Source organism: Meriones unguiculatus, chromosome 3 (genome assembly GCF_030254825.1).
Source record: "Meriones unguiculatus strain TT.TT164.6M chromosome 3, Bangor_MerUng_6.1, whole genome shotgun sequence".
NCBI classification, from domain to species: Eukaryota; Metazoa; Chordata; class Mammalia; order Rodentia; family Muridae; genus Meriones; species Meriones unguiculatus.
In genome coordinates this window covers 175,576,607-175,600,295 of record NC_083351.1, presented here as the reverse complement: position 1 = coordinate 175,600,295, position 23,689 = coordinate 175,576,607, and the positions used below count along the sequence as shown (strand labels likewise).

The 23,689-nt window shown below is 45.3% G+C and overlaps 1 protein-coding gene across 3 annotated transcripts in view; it reads left to right on the top strand.

Annotated features, from left to right (window-relative positions):
- Positions 1-24: 24 nt before the first annotated feature.
- Positions 25-23,689, top strand: part of Klhl8 (kelch like family member 8) — a 47,888-nt gene continuing 24,223 nt past the window's right edge. The window contains exons 1-2 of one of the 3 annotated variants that reach the window (XM_060381053.1): positions 25-139; positions 22,050-22,406. In XM_060381053.1, coding sequence (XP_060237036.1) covers positions 22,191-22,406 — 216 coding nt within the window. In that variant the 5' untranslated portion in view covers positions 25-139; positions 22,050-22,190. Of the gene's footprint in view, positions 140-17,394; positions 17,543-22,041; positions 22,407-23,689 lie in introns of those variants that run through there. The other 2 variants (XM_060381054.1, XM_021657486.2) reach the window with 2 other exon arrangements.

The following is a 23,689-nucleotide window of genomic DNA, read 5'->3' as shown; positions in this document are numbered from 1 at the left end:
CCCCCGCGGCTCTGGGGCGCGCTCCGCGGGGCCGGGCACGGGCGGCCGGGCGCGTCCGCGGGGTGTCCGAGCGGGGCTGGCGCGGCGCCGGCGGAGCGGGTGTGGCGGCTCGGCCTGCGCGGCGGGCGCGGACAGCGAGGTAACCGCCGCGTCGCTCCGCGCGCGGGACTCGGCCGGGCGACGCCGGCGCCGGCCTCCCGGGAACCGAGGGGACCCCGGGCGGGCCTCGCGGGCGCAGGTGCTCGGGTCCGGGGCGGGCGGCCTGCGGAGTGTCCCCTCCGCGGGGCTCCGGCTGTCCGCGCGGTGCGGGCTGAGCGCGCGGCTAGCTCCAGGGAGGGTCCCCGGTTTGTGGACACAGTTCGGGGTTCCTAGCCGCCTCCCGGGCTTGCACGGTCCTGACGTTCCGGTTTGGGAAGCTTGTTACGCTGGCTTTCCTCGGGGCAGCGTTGAATAGCACGCTTTCCGTGGAGATCCTCGCAGTTCTGAGTCTTTCTGTTAACCTGCTTTCATTGCCTACCTTTGCATTTTTGCTTCTTGCCCTTCAGGTATGGTTAGCGTAGGAGGGTACTTGGGCAGAGGTCTTACTTAGAACCGGGCTTGCCACAGTAATTACCCTGCCAGGTGTACGTGGGCTGTCGTTGCCTTTCTTTAATACTGGTTTTCTCTTACATAATTGTTTTCAACCTTGTTTCTCCGTCTCCCGTGAGCCCTGCCCTGCCGAGGGCCGGGTGGTAGCCGCTTGGCCGAGCAGACACCCTCTGCTAAGGCCACCGGAGCAAGTGCACGCAGGTAGCTTTGCCATTCCTTAGCTGTTGCTTTTATGCCTGCTCCCTCCTGGCACCTCTTTGGTTTGTCAGTCAAACTGACTGACCTACTTAAAACTTTGTTCAGGTTGCCTTGAACATACCAAACAGTAGGAGCACGAATGTTAAAAGAAATCACGAGATGCTATACTCAGCTGTATGCGCTTGGATCCATATTCGTTCTTATATTCTCCCCCGCCCCAGGGGCCTTATGCGTGCTCGGAGAACACGCTGCCACCGAATACATTCCCAGTCCGAAGTTTTACATTTAAAACTACTCTTTCAGCGTTTGATACTGCCAGTGCTGTTGATTTGTAACTCTATATTTTCCTTGATAATTCCAAATCCTAAATTTAAAGTCAGCGAGTAATTAAGCAGAGTGTATAATTTCCCTGTCCCTACAGAGACACAGCCTTCCCGTGGCGAAGTCCCTCGTGGGACCAGAACCTATATTGAGGTTTCATTATCTCTCAGAAAATCGTCCTTTACGGTAGGATTCAAATCGCGTTAGGAGTTGAGGCAGTAACTCAGTTAATCGGGCGCTTGCTAGCTCTGGGATCATGTCCAGCGCTGTGCAAACTGGGCGTGGCGGTGCACACCTGTGATCCCAGTCCCTGGAGACAGGCAGGAGGTCACGGCGTTCCTCAGCCCCACGTGAGTTTGCAGCAGCCAGGGTTGGAGACCCTGTCTCAAAACAACAGCAGTCTATCCGTCTGCCTTCTCTGTTCTGAGGAAGATAGAACAGTGGCCTGAGCTCACGGCTGCATTAGTTCTCCGTTAAATTCCCTGCTCTGCACTCATTGGCTGTTCAATCATGGCAAGTTGTTATCTGAACCTGTTTCCTTAGCTGTGGAAGAGGGATAAAAATACTGCCTGCCTCTGTCTTCCTGGAATTGTGAGGATTAATTGTTATTGGATGTGGGGTCATTTTATGCAAGCCCTGGACCCGTGCTGCGTTTAAAGTGCGCCAGCACTGTTTGCTGCCCAGTGGCCAGCGCTTTGTGACACTGTCACCTTTGTTTTGTCTCTTGGAAAGGTTGGTTGTACACGGGTTTTATTACGTGACTGCATCTGTGCTTTATTATTTGCTTCTGATTTATTTAATTGGTCCCTGTAAGTTAGAGGCGGAATTATGAAGGATTGGGGGGATGCCCTGGGAACTCCCTGCCCCTCTGTGATTCTTAATCCAAATCTGTAGCATGCCTACACGAACACAAGTAATCTCCCTGGAGTCTGAGAATTGTGAATGTATTTGTATTTTCTGGAGAGTAGCTCTCTCTGCCTCTCTCTGAGTCTCTTTCTCAGATTCCAGCTGCAGTTGTTTCCAGACTTTTTTTCTAGGAAACCTGCAGAATTTTTTTTTTTTTTAATGGGAGTGGGGTGGTAGAGTGTGGAAAGGAGAAAATGGATGTTTGAGGAGAGCACTCCCCTTCCCTGTAGAAATGGAAGGTGATGTTCACCTTCATACACGCTTCCTTCTGGAGGCGAGGCCCCAATTGAGCGTTAGCGTTAGTCTATTGACGTAATGGTGGACAGGCTGTCATTATCAACTGTCTGTTCCTACCTTGCCCGCCAGCTTGGGCGGGCATTAGACAGTCCAGTACTATATTACAGCCCAGCATGTTTGAATATTTAAGTGCTGAAAGATAACTTGATTTATTTTAAAATTTGACATTCTTGTTCCCAGTAATACAAAAATGCTAAGAAAATTATTTTACCTTTCAAAGTAGATATTTTTGCAGCATACTTGTAATTATGTAATGGTTTTGTATGTCAAAAAATGAAAGTTTTATTAAATCCTAATTGACGATTATTTTGACATTCAGTATTGTTGGCTTGGAAAGAACATACCTTGTGTGTTTTACAGAAAAATTTAACTGTCTTATATAGATCTATTACTATGTTGTAGTTTGTTTTTAATTTGTTACAATTTAACTTAATCCCTTGAATTGTAGCATCAGTGTATCAGTTATTATAGTAGGGTTTAGAAGGGACTCCCTCTAGGTGCACCCTTGTCCTGTGCAACATTGCAGGGCTGGGCTTTAAGGCTCTACAATGGGAAGCCTACTCGACTTCTGGGTGAGTCATGGCAGCATTCCCAGTGCATAGAGGGGGGAGTGTGAGCACGGAGGGGGAGTGTGAGGGTCGGGGTGCTGTCGGACCTACCACTGATGCTCTCACAGAGTAGTTAGTATTTTTTCCTTGACTGTTTCCCCTGGGGTATCAGGCAGTATTTTTTTATTGGAAATCCAAATGGTTTACAAAGTTTAAGGTTCCTAATCTCAATCCTCGGGAATCTGGAACAAAGAGCAGCACTGTGGCTCTGCAGACCTGCTTCTCATAGGTGCAATCTGAGAGCAGGTGTCACTGAGAGAGCAATGTGGTGTTTGGGGGGAGGTTCTTAGGTTGAGATCACCCACTTCATCTTAACAAAGAGTTATTTACTTCACCTGGGAGAGTTTGAGTTAAACCAGCTATATGTGAAGAACAAGTGGTAACCATTTTTGAAAAACACCAGACTAATGGGACCACTGCTGCTTTAAGTCAGCGATTTGGAAGTCTAAGAAGCTGGAGAATATTTGCTGTGTGGAGAGAACATTAGTAATACTCTTGGTGCTCACTGGGACATGTCCAGGCACCGCCATGGAGTTCGGGCCTAGGCCAGATTGGACAGTGGTGAGACTTGGGCTTTGTGGTCAGGCCTATCCATGTTGACTCCTGGGCATTCCTGCCCCAACCTGTGTGGTGGTGGGCGGGCTTTACTACCTTCTCAGAGCCTCTTTAGCCACTACAGTTAGTACTAGTACCTGTCTGGATGGCATTGCGATGAACACATGTGAAGTAGTTAGGTCACACAGCTAGTGTGTGTGTGTGTGTGTGTGTGTGTGTGTGTGTGTGTGTAAGTAAGAAAAGAACAACAGAGTGGTAAGTCTTTATCTTTTGCTGCGGAGGGTTCTGAGTATTTGCATCGTAGTATAAACCATTATAAAATATACTTTATTTCTCTGCTGTAAAAAATATTAATTGGAAAATTGTGTTCCTAGACAAAAACCTCTGGGCCAATACTTTATCAAAGTAAAAAAATCATTTATTTGAAGCCTACTATATACTAAATCCAAAGCTAAATATATTGTGTCAGTTCTTCTAAATTTTGCAACTGCCTTAAAAGAAAGCCCAAGTTCAGAGTCATTTTGTGTGACTCAGCCAAGCCTTCACAGGTAGTAGAGAATCCCAGACTGTCTGACTCCAAGTCTCTGCTATGAGCCAGTAGTTTATGTACCTTGTGTTAGGCATGGCTAACATAGTTCTCCACAAAAGATGCAAGGCAACAGCTTTCTGTAACAGTGTGGTAGTTAAAACTAGAACCCACTAACTGAAACTCAGGGTTACGCTGTTAACAGCCTGTAGACTAAAGCTAAGTTGCACACATGCCCCTTCACGCCTGCACTGGCCACACTGAAGAGCTGTCCTGGAGACCACAAAGCCTACAGAGCCTGAAATAATTCCTGCGTGGCCGTGAGACCCCAAGGATTGCTGGCTCACAAGCTAGAACAGTCCTCCTTTACGAATGAGGGCAACTCAGGAGAGCATGTAACACCCCAGGAGTTACCCCCCACTGCCATCTTACCAACAAAGATGTGATCACTGTCACGGATTTTAAAGTATGAAACGACCCGCTTAAAATACCAGCTGGAATAATGCTATTTAGTCATTCTCCAGTCTCAGAATTACTTTGAAGTGCTTTGGGAGTATGGTTTGTATGACCTGTGTCTAAAGTTCTGTGGACTGTTTGAGATCCCTCTACATCGTTCTCCATAGCAAACAGCGCTTGGAGTCAGTTCATTATGCAAGTCCAAAATGGCAATTGTATAAATGATCACATTTTTTATTTTAAAATAGAGCTTGTACAGTCTGTACTCCAGTTTAAAGCTGTGAGTGTGTGTCATCAGATCCGGCGTGGAGTGACAGTGAGGACAGGAGCGGGACAAGAGGCTTTATTTAGTAAGAGCTGTTTGACGACGGGAGTTAATGAGAGAGGCAGGACCAGCAATGGGGAAAAGCAGGACGCAGAATGTCTGAGACTTGCCAGTGGGAGCCCTGAGGACAGAGAGGCCGAGCTAGCACTGTCTCGCCGTCCAGCTAGGGCTGCCTCTCCTGTGCTAGCCTGTACACCTCGGTTCTTGCCTTGACCTGGTACTGCTGTTTCTATCTCTCTGCATGACCAAGCTCCTCAGAAGCAGGCATTACTGCATGTCTGGATCATTCACATTTTCGGGTTTATTTTAGTTTTTAAATAAGATTACTTTGGGTATTCTTTTTTTTGGGGGGGGTGATTTTGAGACGGGGTCTCACTCTGTAGCCCTGGCTGTTCTGAAACAAACTTTGTAGGCCAGGCTGTCCTTGAACTCACAGAGATCTGCCTGGTTCTGCCTCCTGAGTACTGGGATTAAAATGTGTCGCCACACTCGACCTGTGCAAACATTTTTTTAAAAAAAGATCTATTTATTACATATACAGTGTTCTGCCTGCATGTACACTTGCACACCAGAAGAGGGCATCAGATCTCACCAAAGATGGTTGTGAGCTACCATGTGGTTGCTAGAAATTGAACTCAGGACCTTTGGAAGAGCAACCAGCGCTCTTAACCTCTGAGCCATCTCTCCAATCCCTGTGCATACATTTTAAAAAAGGGAAATATGAGCTAGATTGGAAATATGAGATAGTTTAAGATAGTCCAAAACTTTCTTCACAGTTAGAATCTGACTCCTTTTTTGATTCAGGGTCTCCCTGTGTAGCCTGGACCTGGAACTTGCTGTATAGCAAAAGCTGACCTAGAGCTCGTGGTTCTCCTGCCGTAGCCTCCCTGGTGCTAGAGCGTAAGCCTATGCTACCATGCCTGGATCTGGGGTCTGGTTTTTCTGCAGCAGTTTTTCTATGAGTCACTTGTTTTTCTCTGTGTTGGAATTCTAAGTCTGTCTAGAGGATCAGCGGTCAGGCACTCTTACGTGTGCTTTAACCTATGGGTGATTTGCTTTTGCAGTTTGGCGTTGGCTGCCTACTGTCTTAGTAACGCAGAACAGGAGCCGTTCTTCCTTGAGCGCCAGGAATTAGTGCTTCTCAGACTCTGTGGCCAAAGACTAGTTTGTGGGACAGTGTTTTTTATAAAAGATAGCAAAATGAAATGGAAATGGCATATAACTTGTAATTATTCAGTACTCTTTCAAGTGTTTCAAGTATCTATATGCTTTAGCATACAGGTTTCTAAGGACTCCGTTTTTAAACTTACATTACTCACATCATTACCAACCACAGATTCTGCTTTTTCTGTTCATTCTTGCATCCTCAGAATCTGCAGTACAAGCTGTGATACTGACGGGTGGAGTGAATGATTGTGTGTGGTTAAAGCCTACTTGACTACCACGTAGCACCAGCATGCCTTATGGTGTGTGTTCAAACTGACTTTGGTTTGTGTGTGCACGCTGTAATAATTGAAATGCTTTCAAACTGCTGGGAAATACTGAGTCCTTTTGGTCACATACGTTATTCAGCTTTCTATTACTGTAACAGAATTATGAAGATAGCTTATTAAAAAAGAGACTTATTTTGGCTCCCAGTTTTAGTTGACTTGTTATAATCTGCTGTGCTCACGCAGATCATGGTGGGAGTGTGTCCTCCAAGGGGGATCCCCGCTTGCCACAGCCTCCCTAAGAGCATGTTTCTGTTACTCTGAGACAGTGGCTCTCAGTCTGCGTTGTGACCCTTCGGGGGTTGAATGACCTTTCCCAGGGGTCCACATTATGATTTATAAGAATAGTAAATTACAGTTATGAAGTAGCAACGAAAGTAGTTTTATGGCTGGGGTCACCACAGCGTGAGAGACTGTGTACTGAAGGGTCTCAGAGTTAGGAAGGTTGAGAGCCTCTGCTCTAAGATTTTCTCCTCTTCTTCACCACTACAGTCACCACCACCTCCCAGCACCACCTCCTGAGCAGCAAGACTTTGAGACGCAAGCTTTTCGTCACCAGGACTAGTTTAAACCTGTTCACTCTAAGTCACAGTCCATCAGTTCTTTAGACCTGATTTCAGACCAGTTCAGGTTTGGGTTTATCCTCTCCCCCTCCCCTTCACCCCTCTTACGTGAACAGTGGAAATATCCTGCTCTTTGATACCTGGCCACGTCTGAGAAACATGGTCCACCCATGTGATGCATATATGTAGATAAAATCCAGGTCCTGTTAGCTCTGTGTCCTAGACTTTCAGACCATTATGGCTTCAGTAAACTAAAAGGGTCCAGTTCAAGCAAGGAAGTAATTTCCAACATTCATCATTTGAATGCCTTCTTAATAAAATAGGCCCCTGAACAGAACTATCACATAAAGTATTTACTGCTATAATAATTTCGTTCATAGAACATGTAAATAGCATTATTAAAATGATCATAGCATCTACTATATCCTAACGCCACAGTGTGCTGCATGGACCCAACAAACCATGACCCCTCTGAAACCATCAGCCAAAGTAAGTAACTTGTCTCCTTTGTGCTGCTTACTGAGTCGGGTAGCTTTTTACAGCTACTAGAGCAGTAACTAATACATTTATTGCACGTATTTTAAATTTTGCTAAGAAGTTGTAACAACGACCTACTTTATGAGGAATGCAATGAAAAGATAATATTAGGTCATGACAGACACACAGAAGAAACTCACCCCAGCCGGTCTAGGGACCCAGAAATTGTGAAGACGTTATTCTTTTCTTAAAGATTTACTTTTATTATTTGTGTGTGTGGAGGTCTGTGCACATGAATGCAGGGGTCCACAGATGCCAGAGGCGTTGGACTCCCTGGAGCTGAAATTAAAGTGTGAGCTGTCTATGGAAGGCGTATGAAACCAAACTCAGACCTTCCGGAAGCTGTGTGTGCCCTCCACTCCTGGGCCAGCTCTACAGCCTGAAGAGTCTTAAAGTGTGTTTGGTCTCTTTTCTTTTCTTTGCTTTTCTTTTCTTTTCTCTTCTCTTCTCTTCTCTTTTTTTTCTTTTCTTTTCTTTAATGGGGTCTCACATTGTAGTGCCTGTTATCATAGAACTGACTATGTAGCTCAGGCTGGCTTAAACTTGAGGCTCTTCTACTTCCTTGGCCTCGTGACGTTGTGATTACAGCTTGGAGAAGGCTTGAGTCTTGAAAATGCGTAAGGGCTGTAAAGGTTGCTGGTGAAGGGCATTTCAGAAACCGCGGCTAGTCTAAGAGTAGGTGGAGGGACGGACGAGGCTGAGAGTAAGGGAGTATGGTGGCTTGTCTGAGCACGGTGCTCCGTGTTTTCATTGTCAGTCTCGTTCTCTGTAAGTTAGTTATTTTGCATTCATTTGCGTGTTACACTGTGCCTGCGTCAGGTCGTTAGAACCTGCTTCTGTTGAATATGTTTTGTTCGGCCCTTCATGATTTGTTGATATTGGCAAGAAGAGGAGAGGAAACAGGAGGCTCCAATGTACTTCATTGTCTTAATGTTTTGGGGTATCTTGAGATGGATTCACATGGCCTTTTCTCCTTTTTCCTGCTGCCGCTGCCTCTTTTTAAATCAGCTTAATGTGCTGTGAGAAGGGGGGTTGTTCTGTTCTCTGTAGGGGGCAGGAATCTTAGATATAGTTGTGAAAAAAATGCTTGCTGTTGTTAAGTTCTGGAGCTTAGGGTGAGCTGTGTTGCTCTTGAACACTAGTACATAGCGCTGTGTGTTGTGCAGGTTCCTGTGTGCAACTGTGTGTGTGTGTGTGTGTGTGTGTGTCCGCCCACCCGTCCATGTATCCGTGTGCTTGTGGAGGTCAGAGGTCCAGCTCAGGTGTGGTTCCCCAGGAGACGTCCGCCCCTCTAAGACTTGGGGTTGGGGCACTCATCTAGGTTGGTGGCCAGAAGCCTCAGGGGTTCACTTCTTTCTGCTTCCTCATTGCATAGTCAGCTTTTTACACGGGTGTTGGGGATCAAATTTGGGGCTTCATGTTCAGGCACTCTTCCTACTGGGCTGTCCTTAGTTTACAGTCTTTATAGTCCCAAATTACATGATGTTCTTCAGACAGCTTGCCTTCCCGAGACAATCTGAGACCCATTTCTTCCTGGAGTGCAGGGCAGATGTAGAGCATGGTTAAAGGCGCCATTGAGCATGGCTGACATTAATAGTGAGTGTCTACTGTAAGCACTCCGCCTGACCTTTGTTTTTACATAAATGGAAGTGTCAGGGCTGGGATGGTTGGATACCTTGTGAGATTCTGTTAGAGTCTTCCCTGGTTCCCCGATTTTCCTGAGGAAGAAAAGACTGCCAAACAGCCAGCTGAGTGACCTTTGTGTCACTCTGAGGAAGCTACACAGCAACTGGAACCACTTGCTGCTGAGGCGAGGCTTCTGAAGAGGTGGTCCAGGCATGGCTGTTACAGTAACTCACTCCAGACCTTCTACACAACCATTTCCTGTCTAGAGAGGGGGCAGGTTCCTCTTGGTCTAGAAGGGAGATTGTGTAAGGGGCAGCCAAAGCTGGTATAAATACAGCTTGTCATTTACATGAAGGTCTGAATGTTTGGTGCAAACACCCTTTTTCTGCATACGTGAAGCAGGCTGTCATACTTACATGGTGAACTGAGTGGAAATACCTTCCTGTTTTGCCTCCTCTGGTCTTAAAATATTGTGTTCATTAAAAGAATCTTGCTAGTGTTCTTTTCTTGCCCCCCCTTTTTTTAAATATGCATCCATCATTTATAGAGTTGACTGATTGGTGATACAGAGAAACAAGATGGTGGGAGCAGAACAGTGGCGGAGGTGAGAGGCAGTGGGGACTGAGGAGTCCCAGTGTCCTAGGCCTCCAGAGGTCCTGGGGCCTGAGGCCTGTGGGAGAGCTGCACACTGGAGGCTCCCCTGCTGCTGTGCCAGGGCACCACAGGCCGTGAGCATTGCCAAAGATCAGCCCTGGAAGAGCGCCTGTTTGCCACCGAAGACCCGGCCCTCCAGTGGGCAGCACTCTTGTTCTTTTTCAGAGTTGAAAATGCTGCATTGTAGAACAGACTGTTTAAAGAGAGTTCTTATAAAGGCTTTTTTGTGTAGGCCTGTTTATGGGAGAGTGAATGTAGTTGTCTGTGTATGTGTGTGTGTGTGTGTGTGTGTGTGTGTGTGTGTGTGTGTATGTATGTGTGTATGTGTATGAATGTATACATGCATGTGTGAAGATGGAGGCCAGAAGTCATTCCTCAAGAACCTGCCTCATTCTTTTGACACAGGGTTGCTCACAGTACCTGTGGCTCCAGTTAGGCTAAACTGGAGAGCCGATAGGCTCCAGGGATCAACTGCCGTTGCCCCTAGCACCGTGTCTACAGGGATGCACTATCTGATGCAACGAGCCGTGTGGGTGCACACCTGTGCTGGTGTGTGTGGAAGCCAGAAGCCAGTGCTATCTCCCTCAGTTGTGGGCCGCCTCATTTTTCCGAGACAGTGCCTCACCCGCAGTCAGGAGCCTGCCAGTTTGAGTTGACTGGCACCCAATATTTTATCTGGGTGTTGGACATCAAACTTGTTCATTTTATGTGGTGTACGTTTGTCACAAGTGTTTTACTGATCGACATCTCTCTCTAGCTTTATGTAGACATTTTTGAGCTCCTGTGTCTGTTTCAAATCTAACCTCAAATTTTAACAATAATTTTAGAATAATGAATATTCTAATACTTATGTGGCAGTGCATGAATTCAGACATAAAGATAGGGTAATGATCCCTGCTGTTGTAATGTTCAGATCTGTCTATGTCTGTCTGTGTATGTATGTATATATGTATGTATGTGTGTGTGTGTATGTGTGTGTATATATTGCATCTAGCTATGTCATCTATTTATATCTATACCTGTTTATCATCTATCATCAATATCTGAATTGAATCCTCACCTACATCCCTGAAAAAAATATATCACCGTCTTACAAGATGTCAGTGTGTGTTATTCAAGTAAATCTAACACACAAATAAAACAAATTAGAGACGCGGAAAGCCTCACGGAAGGCAGAGCTCACACGTCACTGGGAGGTCAGAGAAGGCTTCCCAGAGACTGTTGTTCAAGCTGAGACTTGACATTATTCCCTCCCGGCAAACGGCTGGAACACTTGCACAATTACTCTGCCAAACTGAGCAAGGGAGTATGAGGTGTGCTGGAAGAATGGCCTCTGCAGGACTGACGCTCTGACTGCCATCTTCTAGAGGGGTAGCCATTGCAAAGGAAGGCCGCTTAGGCCTGGACTGTTAGGACTCCCTCAGAAAGCCTGGGTGGGTGGCACACGGAGATTTCCTGAGCGCTCTTTGCATCTAGGGAAGGCGGGGATCTTAGTGTCCATGTTTTGCTCTGCAGCTCTCTAATTTGCAGGGTTCTGAACAGCAGTGTGGTGGAAATGGCTGCGGATTGCAGCGCCCCACCGCCTGGCCTGAGCCTTGCCAACCTCATAGCTCAGAGTTGTGAGGACTGTGTAGGGCACGGAGGACAGTGGCTGCACGTGTGTCTGTGACCATGCTGCTGGTGGTTCAGGTGATGCTATACTTCCACGGTGGCAGCCGTGGCAGCCTTCAGACCTCGCTCTGCGAGCTGACCCTCCATTTGAGGTATGGAAACCTATAGATATATTCCGAGTTGTGTCACGAGTGTGCTGGAATAGTGCTGTCCCTTTTCTGCTTTGGTTTTCTTTACCCTATGGTCAGGGTAACACTTGGTGTGCAAGTCTATGCATTGTGACAGCGAGGGTGTGGAACGCTTCTGTCTAGCAGACCTCCTTGTGGCACCTCTGGCCACACCCCCTCCCTGCTCGGACTTCAGGCTGCTCCACTGTTGCTGACTCTGATTGTGCTCTTTTGAGAATATATATGTGGGCTGGTAAAGTGTAGTTTACTTTAAAGTATTGTGGACCAATGTCCCATCCTGGAAAGGTGTCAGCATGGGTTTACACACATCTCGACATCATTTGGCTTGTTTCTAGGTTTTAGTTGTTGTGACTAGAGCACCTATCAAATTTTATAACAAGTTCTTAAAGCAAGTGTAAGTTTTCCTTTCTTAAGAGTAAATTGGTTTGCTTGGTCATATTGTATGTTTATTTTAAAAAAAAAGTCAAAACGTATTTTAGAATGCCTGAATTGTCTTGTGATCTCACCAGTAATATTGAAAAGGTTCAGGCGTTTCTTATCTTTATCAGCACTTGCTAATTTTTAAAACAGTTTTTATTAGCATACAAACAAGCTGGTTTCATTATGACATTTTCATACATCTCTCATTATATTGCTCTTATTCACCACCCCTGTCCTCTCCTCTCTTTTTCTCTCCTCTCCCACTGCTTCCTACACCCTGCAGTAGTCTTTCTTCATGACACATACTTTATACTATCCCCTCTTCTTCCCTTCCCCTCTCCCTTCAGAACTCACTATCCACTCTCAGGAGCCCTGTCCACTGGCACACCCTGCCCTCCAACTGCACACTCATACGCTTGTGTGTACACACCTTTAAATCTCCATCTCTCACATGAGTGAGAACATACTTGTCTTTCTAAGTGTTGCTTATTTCACGTAAAGATCTCCAGTTCATACATTTTCTTGTGACGATAATAATTTCACTCTTCCTAGTAGCTGAGTAAAACATGTTCTTTAACCATGCATTTGCTGACAGTTTGCAGGGTGGTTCCGTATCTCGGCTGTCGTGAGAGAATGTGAATGTGAATCCCTAGGACAATGATGTAGAATCCAGTGTATACAAACGGGGTACAGCAGGATCACCAGGTAGTTCTAGGTTTGGGGTTTTTTAAGAACTGGGCTCCATGATGCTGCGTGTTTCCACCCACACCCCACTAAAGGGCTGTCTGCCCACATCCTCCCCAGCAGAGGCTGCTTGTTTTCTTGGGAATAGGCATGCTGACAGGTGAGGTGGATCTCAGACCACTTATAGCTTCCATTTTCCTTGTGGTCAAGGAGTTGAGCACGCTTCCAGTGTTTATTGACCGTGTGTATTCCTTCCTTCAAGAGCTGTCAGTTCAGACATCAGCCCCTTTATGGACTGGTTTACTTGGGGTTTTGGTATTTAGAGTTTTTTTTTTATAAGATTCTGGATGATAATCCTCTTTCAGATTGTAGTTGGCAGATTTTCTTGAATTCTTTAAGATGCCTCTTCATTCTGTTATTTTCTTGCCTTACAGAAGCTGTTTGATTTCATGCAAGCTCAATTGTTGATTCCTGGGATTGGCTTTATCTTGGCAATTCTGTTCAGTGCGAGGGATTTTCCTCATGGTCTGAGTTTAGCCTCTGTCACCGGCTCTCAGGAAGCAGCCACCGACCTTCCCAAGTCAAGCCGAGCCCTGCTTCGCGTTCCAGAGCTTTGAGATCCAATGACTTCGCTGCTTCACCCTTTTCCACCAGAGAAACACACACATCCATCTCCCACCCAGCAGGCCAGTGGCAGGAAGCAAGGAATGATGAGTTTTAATAGAAAAAAACAATAACTGTAATCAGTAATCCCGCTGCAACTCAATCTTGGTAATCAATAATCCTGATGTATCTGGTTTTTGTTTTGTTTTGTTGTTTGTTTGCTTGCTTGGTTGTTTTGGTTGAGACAGGGTAGCTTTAGCTGTCCTGGTCTCACTTTGTAGACCAGGCTGTCTTCGAACTCGCAGAGATCTACCTGCCTCTGCCTTCTGAATGCTGGGATTACAGGCATGTGCCACTGTTCCTGGCTGATTTTATCTGTTTTTGAAAAATATGTTTTTGTAGTGATTGATTTTTTAGAAAATATGTAACCTATGGCTATGAGGTAATCTTTCTTATGTAGAGAACTTTGCCTTCAGAGGTATAAAAGAACCAAGAGAAAAGAATAAAAGTTCTTGAAGCCTGCCTTGCTTCATTCACCAAGTAAATGTGTGCATGATTTTTTTCTCCTTCGTTTCTCCCTCTACCATCTGGCCACCCTCAGTGGCTCACTGTCCACCATTAGTAGCCTGTGCTGGCTACCATTAGTGCCTCGCTGGTCACCATCAGGGGCACATCCTGCTGGCCATCATCACTGGCCATCAGCAGAGGCCAGTGTCAGATGCTATCATCCTCTGGCCCTTACCCACTCTGTGTTTTACCTTTGTTTACCCTGTGGTGTCAAAGCTTGTCTTTGACATTGAATCATATATATAGTAGGTTGTAGCAAATCCAACCTTAAATTTCTATCATCTTATAAAAATCCATACCAATCTAAAATATTTGAGACTTTTTGCTTTCTTATTCTGAGAGGAGATACAGTAATACACCATCCTTTTTCCTATCAAGGAAATATAATAATCTATCCTTTTTCCTTTTATTCTCCTTTCTCCCCCTTTTGTCCTCTTAACTAGATAGAAGAGAAAGAAGGATATAGGGGAGAGAGAGACAGAGACAGAGAGATATCTCTGAATCTAACTTATTTCCCTTTGTTTCTTCCTTGACCATGAACAGTAACAACTTATAACCAAACCTTGTAAATGACAGCAAAGATCTGTAACACACCAAATGACCAATAGCCGCCCACCCTCTTGGGAATGAAGGTGGTGTATTCTTTAGCTTGCTTCCTGCTGTCTCTGGGCAGTGGCATCTTTGGGGACCCTAAGAAAACTGGGATATTGGCCAGGTCCTGAGAGAGCTGGCTGTTTCCTTTACTGTCCAGGTTCAGTGCAGGCCTAGCTAAGGCACTCTGTGAGGCTGGACCATCAGGGGCTGTCTGCTTTGAAGCTGTTTAGGATGCAGATTTTGAGGAAACAGCAGCTGAGGCAGTGTGTGTGGCCAGATTACCTAGGTCTAGCTGCTTTTACCTCATCGGTGTCTGGTCATTTTGCTCTGAAAACACACCAACTTTTAAAAGTAGCATTGTTTGGAATATGTGGTGTGCACAGATCAGCTCATGATGATTCTCTGTTCTATGTTTGAGCAGGTTAAAGGCATCTGTCAATCTTTATAAGTCCGTTTGGACTGGGTAACCAACCTAATAGGGTATTATAAATCCCATCCATGCCATATGGAAGGATGGCCTGTAATAAGTCGGTACCAAAGAGATTCATTGGCTACTGCAGAGACATCCATGTCTCAGTCGGCCTCCAGAGTCACCTGTTTTTGTAGAGTTTTTATTTCTGCTGATGAGATGAGAGCTGTACCCAAGCTTTATGAATATGTGGTTTGGGCTGAGCTCAAGTGTTTCTATCTAAATATCGCTGGGCTTAGGCAAGGAGGTGTCTACCCTCTTCTACAAGAAGCCCAGACTTTGAAGGCTTCTGCTCCCAGCCTCCGTCTGCTAACCTAGGCCTAGAATATTTTCAGTCTCTGAGACTTACTGCTGAGTAAGCTCATACTTTCTGGTTCTTTCTGAATTCTTGCTAGCGGGTTCAGCTAAGCTGTTCTAGATCAAAATTCCTCTTTAAGCTGACTGATTTAAACGGGCTTCTCTCTGTTTCTCACTGAACTGCTTTGCTTGGAAAGACTGCCTCTGAACTCCACAAGTGGAACAACACTGAACTGTACTGTACAGACTGCACAGCTCTACTGTATTCCTATACTATACTCTCTTCTCTCTCTCTCTCTCTCTCTCTCTCTCTCTCTCTCTCTCTCTCTCTGCGGCTCTTCAGTAGTTTCTTTTCCTGTCTGTTCTTGTGAGGACTGGGCGTATTCTATGTCTGATTCATTTTGTCACAACTGTCTCTGATTCATCCCTTTGTTCCTCAATTAGATATCATTGATTGGGATTAGAGTTGTATGCTAAAGGTGTGTCTGTATTCCAGCTAGAGGGATTATAGGTGTACACTAAGGGTGTGTCTGTATTCCAGTCGCATCACACAGAAGTAGGTTTTTGGATGTGACCTCTTGCCAAAGTAGCCATGTTGCTGGATTAAAATTCCTCTACATGTTCTGTTGTTCTACATCTCTTCCTTCATATCTTACAAGTCAGCAGCCAAGCTTTTCAGGGCTCCCATGATCAGATCTAATCTTTGTTAACTTTGAAGGAATCCATAGCATATTGTTTCCTGTGGAGATGAAGATGCGACACATTTCTTTATTTCCATTCTGAGGTCAACACATCCTTAAAGTATCTAGGTTGATTTAACTCAGTCTTTTATAAAATCTGGACATTTAAGAAATTTAAAGCTAAGAAAGCATTATGTAATCTTCTCTGGGAGCTCTCTTCTCCCCCTTCTGTTTAATGAAGCATCTCTTTTAAAGTATGGTTACATCTTTCCACAGTTGCTTGACCTGCAGGATGGTAAGGTATACCTCTAACATATTTCATGTTATATTTTTAAAGTTGTTTCGTTTACCTGGAAGCATGCTGGAGCATTATCAGTAATATCTTTAATCTGTAAAGTTATCACTAAGGTAGCCATCACCTCTAATCAGTGTGTAATTACAGAATGGGCCTTTTCAGAACTTAAGACAGAAGCCCTTTGGAAGCTTGAATAGGTTAGGTATCAGTTGTATGATGTATATACTTTAATGTTACAAACTCGGCAAAATGAAACACATCTATCTGTCAAATTTCATTTTGGGGGATAGTTTTAGGGCTACTCCCAGAAGGCAATGGAACTTGATTATACAAACAACAAGTAGAACTTTAAAAAAAAAAAAAATCCTTATCTTGATAGGATATAGAAATTATTTTCTTTAAATGTCTACTATTTGCATAATGCTTTTTATGAACATTTGAAGCTTTTAATATATTTCCTATTAATAATTGTTTTATTTTCTCATTTCCTAGTGCCATTGGCCCTGGTAAACCTGCATGAGACTGAATATGGGTTATAGATAATGGATATATATAATGGAAATATGTATATAGTGGATGATCTCTGTTTCAGATTACTTGTAGTTGTATGAGTAAGTAACAAAGTTAATTCTGCGTGATCTGGAATAAATTCAGCAATTTCTGTATACAAAACAACTTTTTGCATATTGAGACTCAGTAACTATATTAAGAGATTCTGGAAAGTCTAACAGAACCATGAGAATAGCATAAAGAAGCATGTGGGCTGTGAACTACCTTACGTATATATTCTGGTTTATAACGTGCCATTCCTGAATTATTGGTCTGTATAAAAAGTAGGAGCTTTAGAAATGGGTGTTACTCCTACTAGATTGAGGAAGAATCCAACTAGTTCTTTTTATAAACTGAAGTAGTTTGCTTTTGGGATGTTTGTTAATTTCTCCCAAAAATTTACTGCCAGCTCTTCATACACTACCCGTTCTGAGGTCTGGGATTTCAGCTTTTCCATCTTTAGCCAGTTTTCCACTCCACATTCCTGTGCCTGGGTTCTCCCCGCCTGATCTTGTATCTGGAACTCCTGTCCTCAGCCTGGATCTCGTGGCCCACGTTGGGTGCCAGATATTGCGGGGCTTTCGTGGATCTCACTTGAGGTTTAGCATAAATGTGGCATCTGTGTAGATCATGGCTGTTGGCCTTTTCCCGGGGCAGGCTCTCAGCTCACCTCTAACCCTGACACTGTATCTCTCCTTGTGGTTGTCACGCCTCTCATCCTCATGCTGTTCCTCTTCCTACCATTAGTTCTCTGCCCCAGCCAAGCCTCAGCTCTTTATTCTGCCAGAAGCCACGTTCCAGTCTGAATCAATCAGCAGCAGGACAACACCAGACCCATCTCTTTGGTGTGCCCGTTGGCATTGAGTGTTGTGTGACCTTCACCATGTCAGCTTGCTTTTTGACATGACCATCTCAGAGAATCGTCTTTTGTACAGGTGAGGAAGGCTAGGCATTTACATACAGAAGGCTGTTTACAGGCCATAGAAAGTACAGCACCTAATATTTTGCCAGCACCTAGCTTTGCTGACCCAGCAGCCAACAACTGATGGACACGCGCTCCAGAAACAGACCAAGAGGAGAGAATCCAGGTACAGGGACACACCCGCATACAATATGGGGGAAGGTCACCCCAACAATGACTGTAAAGCTTTATATGTGTGTAGTATGTAATGTGGAATGGGTGTGTTTAGTTTCATCATAATCTTTGATCTATTAATTTTTATATTAACTAGCTTTAGGTAAAGATTTATTTAGTTTTTGTTTGTATGGCTATACTATTATCATTTATTGAAAAGATTATTTTCTTTGAATTGCTCTTATGCTTCCTCAGAAATAATTGGCTGTGTTTAGCTGTTTCTGAATCTCGTGTACCATTGCTGTCTCTACTTTGGCTCTAACCATTTTGTCACTTTTGTTTTAGAATAGTTTGAGAGTTGTTGTGGCATTGTTAAAGTATTAGCACTGCCATCGATCCTAGCCAGTCCCTCCTTTTATGTTAGCTTAGTGTGATTGTTTCCGTTAATTAGTTCATTTTTATTAACGCTATTTATTAAGGCTGTTCTAGTGTGTTTTGTTGGGTGACACTACGACCAAAAGTAAACTGGGAGTAAAGGGTTTATTACACATTATGGGTGTGGTCATCCTCTAGTGAAGCCAAGGCTTGAAGTAGAAATGGGGGTGGGACAGGGTTTTCTGTGTGCTTCCTCTGGCTTACAGAGACACAGCCCAGGCCTGCACGTCCAGTGGGGCCACCATCCACAGTGTGCTGGGGCCTCCTGTATCAATGAACACTTAAGACAATGCCCCCACAAACGTGCCCACAAATTAATATGATGGAGGCAGTTTCTCTTCCGTCTAGTTCATGTCAAGTTGATAAAAAAAATAAAAAATAAAAACAAAACAACAAACCAGCATGAAAGCTTATACTTGATTCCAGTTTCTGTTTTTTTACTTTTTTTTTTTTCTTTTTCTGTTCCAGGATCCCATTTAGAATGTGGCAGTAAATTTACTGTCTCCTTGGGATCCTCCTGGCTGCCACAGTAACCAGATTTCCCTCATTTCTAATGACTGATGAGTATTGGTCGGGTGTTTTATAGTGTCTCTTTTGTGTTTGTCTGATGCTTTTCTCACTGCCAACCTGAGGCTTTGAGAAGTAGAGAGAACAGAGAGAGTGCTGTTCTCACTGCAGCGTGTTGAGTCAAGGCTGCAAAAGTCCATGAGATCAAGCAGTGTTGCTTTTGATCAGCACTTGGAGGGTAGTGAAGGGTAGTGCGTGTCAGATCTCAGCTCTGAGAACTTATCTTGGTTTTATCCTGTTTCCTGCTGGGCTCTTTAGAGTGAGGTCACTGTGCCACTCTGCAGACTGCACCTCGGGAATAAAGTGTCTCAAGACGGGGAGATAATTGAGTCTGTAAAAGCATTTGCCTCAAAAGCACAAGAAGCCGGGCTCATATCCCCAGCACTCATATGAGGCCAGGTGTATCGACATGCAATTGCAATTCCAGGAGTGACAGTTGGTGGGCCACCGAAGCCCACTGGCCAGGTAGACACAAAGTTCCAGGGCATGAGAGCCTGTCTCAGACAAAGGTGGAAGGCCCCCAAGCGTTCACAGTGGGCTTGCCTTTGACCACCACACACAAGCCGTGCGCATGCACACACAGGCATGAGTGAACGGTCTCCATAATTTATTTGGAATCTTTGTATGTGCACCCTTCCCCCTTCCTCTTTCTCAGAGGCCTTGTTCACAGTAGGAAGTCATTTCCCCCCAGTACCTCCTCCTGTAGCTCGAAGTTACTGTTTGAGTATTCTACTCCCTTTGTTTACTGACTCCATCATTTGTTTATACCAGCATGGCGTGGACCAGGATCATTTCTCTTATGTTTGGGGTTATGTATCTGACACTGTTGCTGAAGGCATGTATTTTGAGTTTCAAATTGAATGTAGTGATTCCTCAAACCTTGTTTGAAAAGTGATTTATGTATTCTGGCTCCTTTGTCTTTCCACTATAAAATTTAGGCTCAGCTTGTCTGTGTCTTTATTATAAAAACTTTTTATGTGCTTTTTCCTGGAGTTGATCTAAATTAGAATCAGTCATGTTTGCTATGCTGAGTCTAGCCTAGGAACTGTGGCAGCTTCCCATTTCTTTCAGTTTTCTTTGATTCACTTCAACAAAATATTTCAGTATGAGGGTCCAGTACATGCTTTATTGGGCTTGTACCCGAGGCTTCCCTTTCCCGGCCCACTTGGAAGCAGGGAACTTCCCAGACTTCTCTGCAGTTGTGCATTGCCAGTGCATAGGCCTAGAGTGATTTTCTCTGCTTCCCTTGTAATTCTGTGACCTTGTAAACAGTGCTGGGCTGGGTGCTGCTTACACTCGTTCTGAGACATAAACTGACCTCCCTGGGGGCAGAGGGCGTGTGCAGGTCCCGCAGGTCCCGAGCCTCATCTCAGAGCCTAATCCACAGAGGTGTGGCGTGTTCTCTCCTGTCCACCCCGCCTCTTGAGCTTTATCAACCTTAACAGCAGGTGTGCCGTTAGACCTAGGCTCCTCCACATGAAACCAGGTAGAACAGACAGTGGCACAGATCTGCAAGCTCCAGATGCTTCCTAGCTTCTTGTTAACATGCAAATGTATGTTGTTCTCCACCCCTTTCTCTGAGCTGACCAATACGGTGGCCCACTCTTCTCACACGGCACCAGATGCCAGCGGGGTAAGCTCATTGCTGCCTCCTCATAGAGAGCATGTCTTCTGACGTCACGTCCATCACAGTGAAGGACGTGCCGACAATGTCTTCTGTAAACCCTGAGAAGAAGAATAGCACCAGGCTCCTTGTCTTCAGATCCAGCCTCATTCCAGCCTTCCTTCCCGTTTCTTCAGTTAAATTTGCACAAATCTTTAGACTCTCTTTGGTTTAGTATGATTTGTTATTTGCGGGAGAAGATTGCACACGTACAGTTACACTAATGTGGACCATTCTGTTTCCTTCCAGTTTGTGCCTTTTCCTTTCTTCTCTATTGTGTCAGAGAGAACTGACATTTCTTCAGTGTTCTCCTTCTGCTCCACACTCCTCCCCTCCTTTTCCAGGCGCTAGGACTGCGGCATGCCCTGAGCCTAGTAGTTTACTGTGTCAGGGCTTATGCTTAGGTCCCAGCTCCATTGTTGATTAGTGTTTGTCAGTAACAGAAGGTAAGGAGCCAACTTGGGGTTTTTAAATTTGTTTGTTTGTTTTTTCCCCTATGGTTGGTGGTTGCTGTAGGGTTTTTCCTTCTGGTATTGGGGATTGCACACCTGCTAGGCAAGTGCACTAACACTCGCCTACGCCCCTAACTTGTGTTTTTATTAAGTTCCGGTCTTGCTGTGTAGCACAGACTGGGCTTGAACTTGGAGTGAAGCCAAGGCTGTCCTCAAACTTGTCATCCTCCTGCCTCACCTCCTAGGTGCCGGGTTTGCGTATGCTGCCACTGTGCCCTGCTGGTGCCCTCTCTCTAGCTTCTCCTTTTAACTCTTTAGTAAGCTCTTAAGAACATGTTAGTGACTGCACATCACTCCTTTCTTAAAAGCTTGTCAGAGCTTGTCTCAGCTCTGACAGAAGCTGAGAAGACAAGCTTGGCAAGGAGCCTCGTAGACCCGAAGCTCTAGCCGAGGCGTTCATAGTTTTCAAGAGCTGCATACTGTCCAGGTGCCCAATCTCACATGCCTGCAGCCTCGTTTACATGTATGCGGCCTGACGTCTACTGCTGCACTTCCCGGGCCTCAGGGCAGTCCTGTGTACAGCTAAAGGAACAGGGTTAGGAGAACCTTCAAAAAGAGCACAGCCATTAAGAAGATTCAATTAATAATAACCTTTCTTCCTGTCATCTGGACAGAACTGTAGCACATACCTATTAATGATCTGAATAGTCATCAAATATGCGTGTTAATGTGGTGTGATTTTTACATGTAAATAACAGTTGTGTATGGAAATGCAGGTACAGTGAGGTCCCTACACTACAGTGCACCTATGCCTGTTTCTGGTTGTATATTTTTAACTCTTGAAATATTTCTATAAGCGATATACTCATTTCCCAGAAGAAATAAGTAAGGCTTAAACGCTTCTGAGTTACGGAATCAGTCTGACACAGAATCTAAAAGAACCTTGTTTGGTAAAAATAACCTTTCTTTTTCCAGGATTCCACAAAGAAAGTTTCTAAACCTGACGTTCTAGCTTCTGTTTTTGAAGCCAATTTATTCCGCATGTGGAAAGTTATGCCCGTTAGTTGTTTTTGCATTGATTCTTAAAGGTGTTCTTTCCCTGATACAGTTAGGTAAAGTGAGTCGTGTGATATTTGGTTTAAAGGGGTTTCCCCAGTGATGACCACTGTGATCGCGCGTGTTGTATTGATAACTGTAATCAATGATAACACCTTTTACTTTATCTGTGTTTTTTTTTTTTAGTATTTCAGCAAACTGTAATGACGGTCGAGAGAATTTTGAAAGATGTCTAAAGTTTATCGGCCACGTCTGTCTTTTGTCTTCTCACGCTTAAAAATAAGAATAGATGGGATGTGTCAGAAGAGAGCTATATAAAAAGAAGAGTGTTGCAAATGGCTTCAGAACCCACCAATGGGAAGCAAGCCAGGAGTCACGTGACCAAGGGGAGGCGGCTGCAGCAGCAGCAGGTGAGGAGCAGGTCATCTGTCAGCGAGGGCGACGGGGACGGGGACTCCTTCACCTTCGAAGCCAACGAAGCCTGGAAAGACTTTCACGGCTCCCTCCTCCGGTTCTATGAGAACGGGGAGCTCTGCGACGTCACGCTCAAGGTGAGCCGCTCGCTTCCCTTCCCAGCGTCGTGCCTACTGGTTGGGTCAGGGTGGGTGGCTTTCATGCTCATCCACGCCGGTGTCGGCTGCGTGGGCCGAGTTAGCCGTGATCTTCCTGCCTCACGGTTCCTGAGAGTCGGGCTTAGCAGGCGTGTGTTGCGGTGTGCCGGGACCCGTCTTTTTATATTGAAGAAATAGGCACATTGTTACACCAGTTTACAAATACTTTTTTTAATTGAAAAAAATTAATACAATATATTCTGATCACGATTTTCTCTCCCCCACTCCTCCCAGATCCTCCCCACTGCCCACGCACCCAACTCCATACCCGTTTTCTTTCTCTGTCTTTAGAAAACAACCAAGCATGCAAAAACCACAAACAACCCAACCAGGGGGACAAAACAAAAACAAAACCTACAAGTAACACAACACAAAACCATAAAATCAGCAGTCACAACACTAGTAAGACCAGAGTGCCCAGATGAAGCAATAAGAAACAAGAAGTCTCCAACATTTGAGATCATTTGTGTGGCGTCTGCTGCTGGGCAGGGGCCTGCCCTTAAGTGTGGTTAGTGCACGTGAGACTCCTCTGGAGAAGACCAAGTTTTCCTTTGTAAGTGGCTTCTCGGATAGGGGTGGGAGCCCGCGTCTGCTTCTCCTCTCGGCACTGGAACCCCTGTGACTTGAATCGGTGCAGGCCCTGTGCCTGCTGCTCGTCTCTGTGAGCTCTTATGTGCATCAGTCCTGGGTCTGGAGGACGCTGTCTCCTTGGTGTCCATCACCTCCGGTTCTTACAGTCTCTCCGACACCGCCTCCTCAGCTCTCTGAGCCCTGAGCCGGAGGGGTTTGATCGCCATCCGATTTAGGACTGAGTGTTCCAGGATCTCTCACTCTCTGTATACTGTCCACTAGGGGTCTCCGTATCAGTTCCCATCTGCAGGAGGAAGCTTACCTGGTGCTGGCTGAATGAGGCGCTGATCTGTGTGTCCAGCAGGATGCCATTGGGTTACTTTATTGCTGTCTTCCTTTAGCAGAATAATAGCGTTTGGTTTTCCCCTAGATCCGTGACATTCTCAGTTTCAGGTTTTGTCCACTTGAGCAGTGCTGGCTTGGGTTCCATCTCGTGGAGTGGGCCTTAATTCCCCCTAGGAAGTGGTTGCTTACTCCCATACTGTTTGTGTCAGTATCTCTCAAGTGTACCTGGCAGGTCGGTCACAAGGCTGTAGCTGGGTGTTCACCCGTCTCCTTTGGTGGCGTGCAGGGTGCCTCCAGCACATGAACAC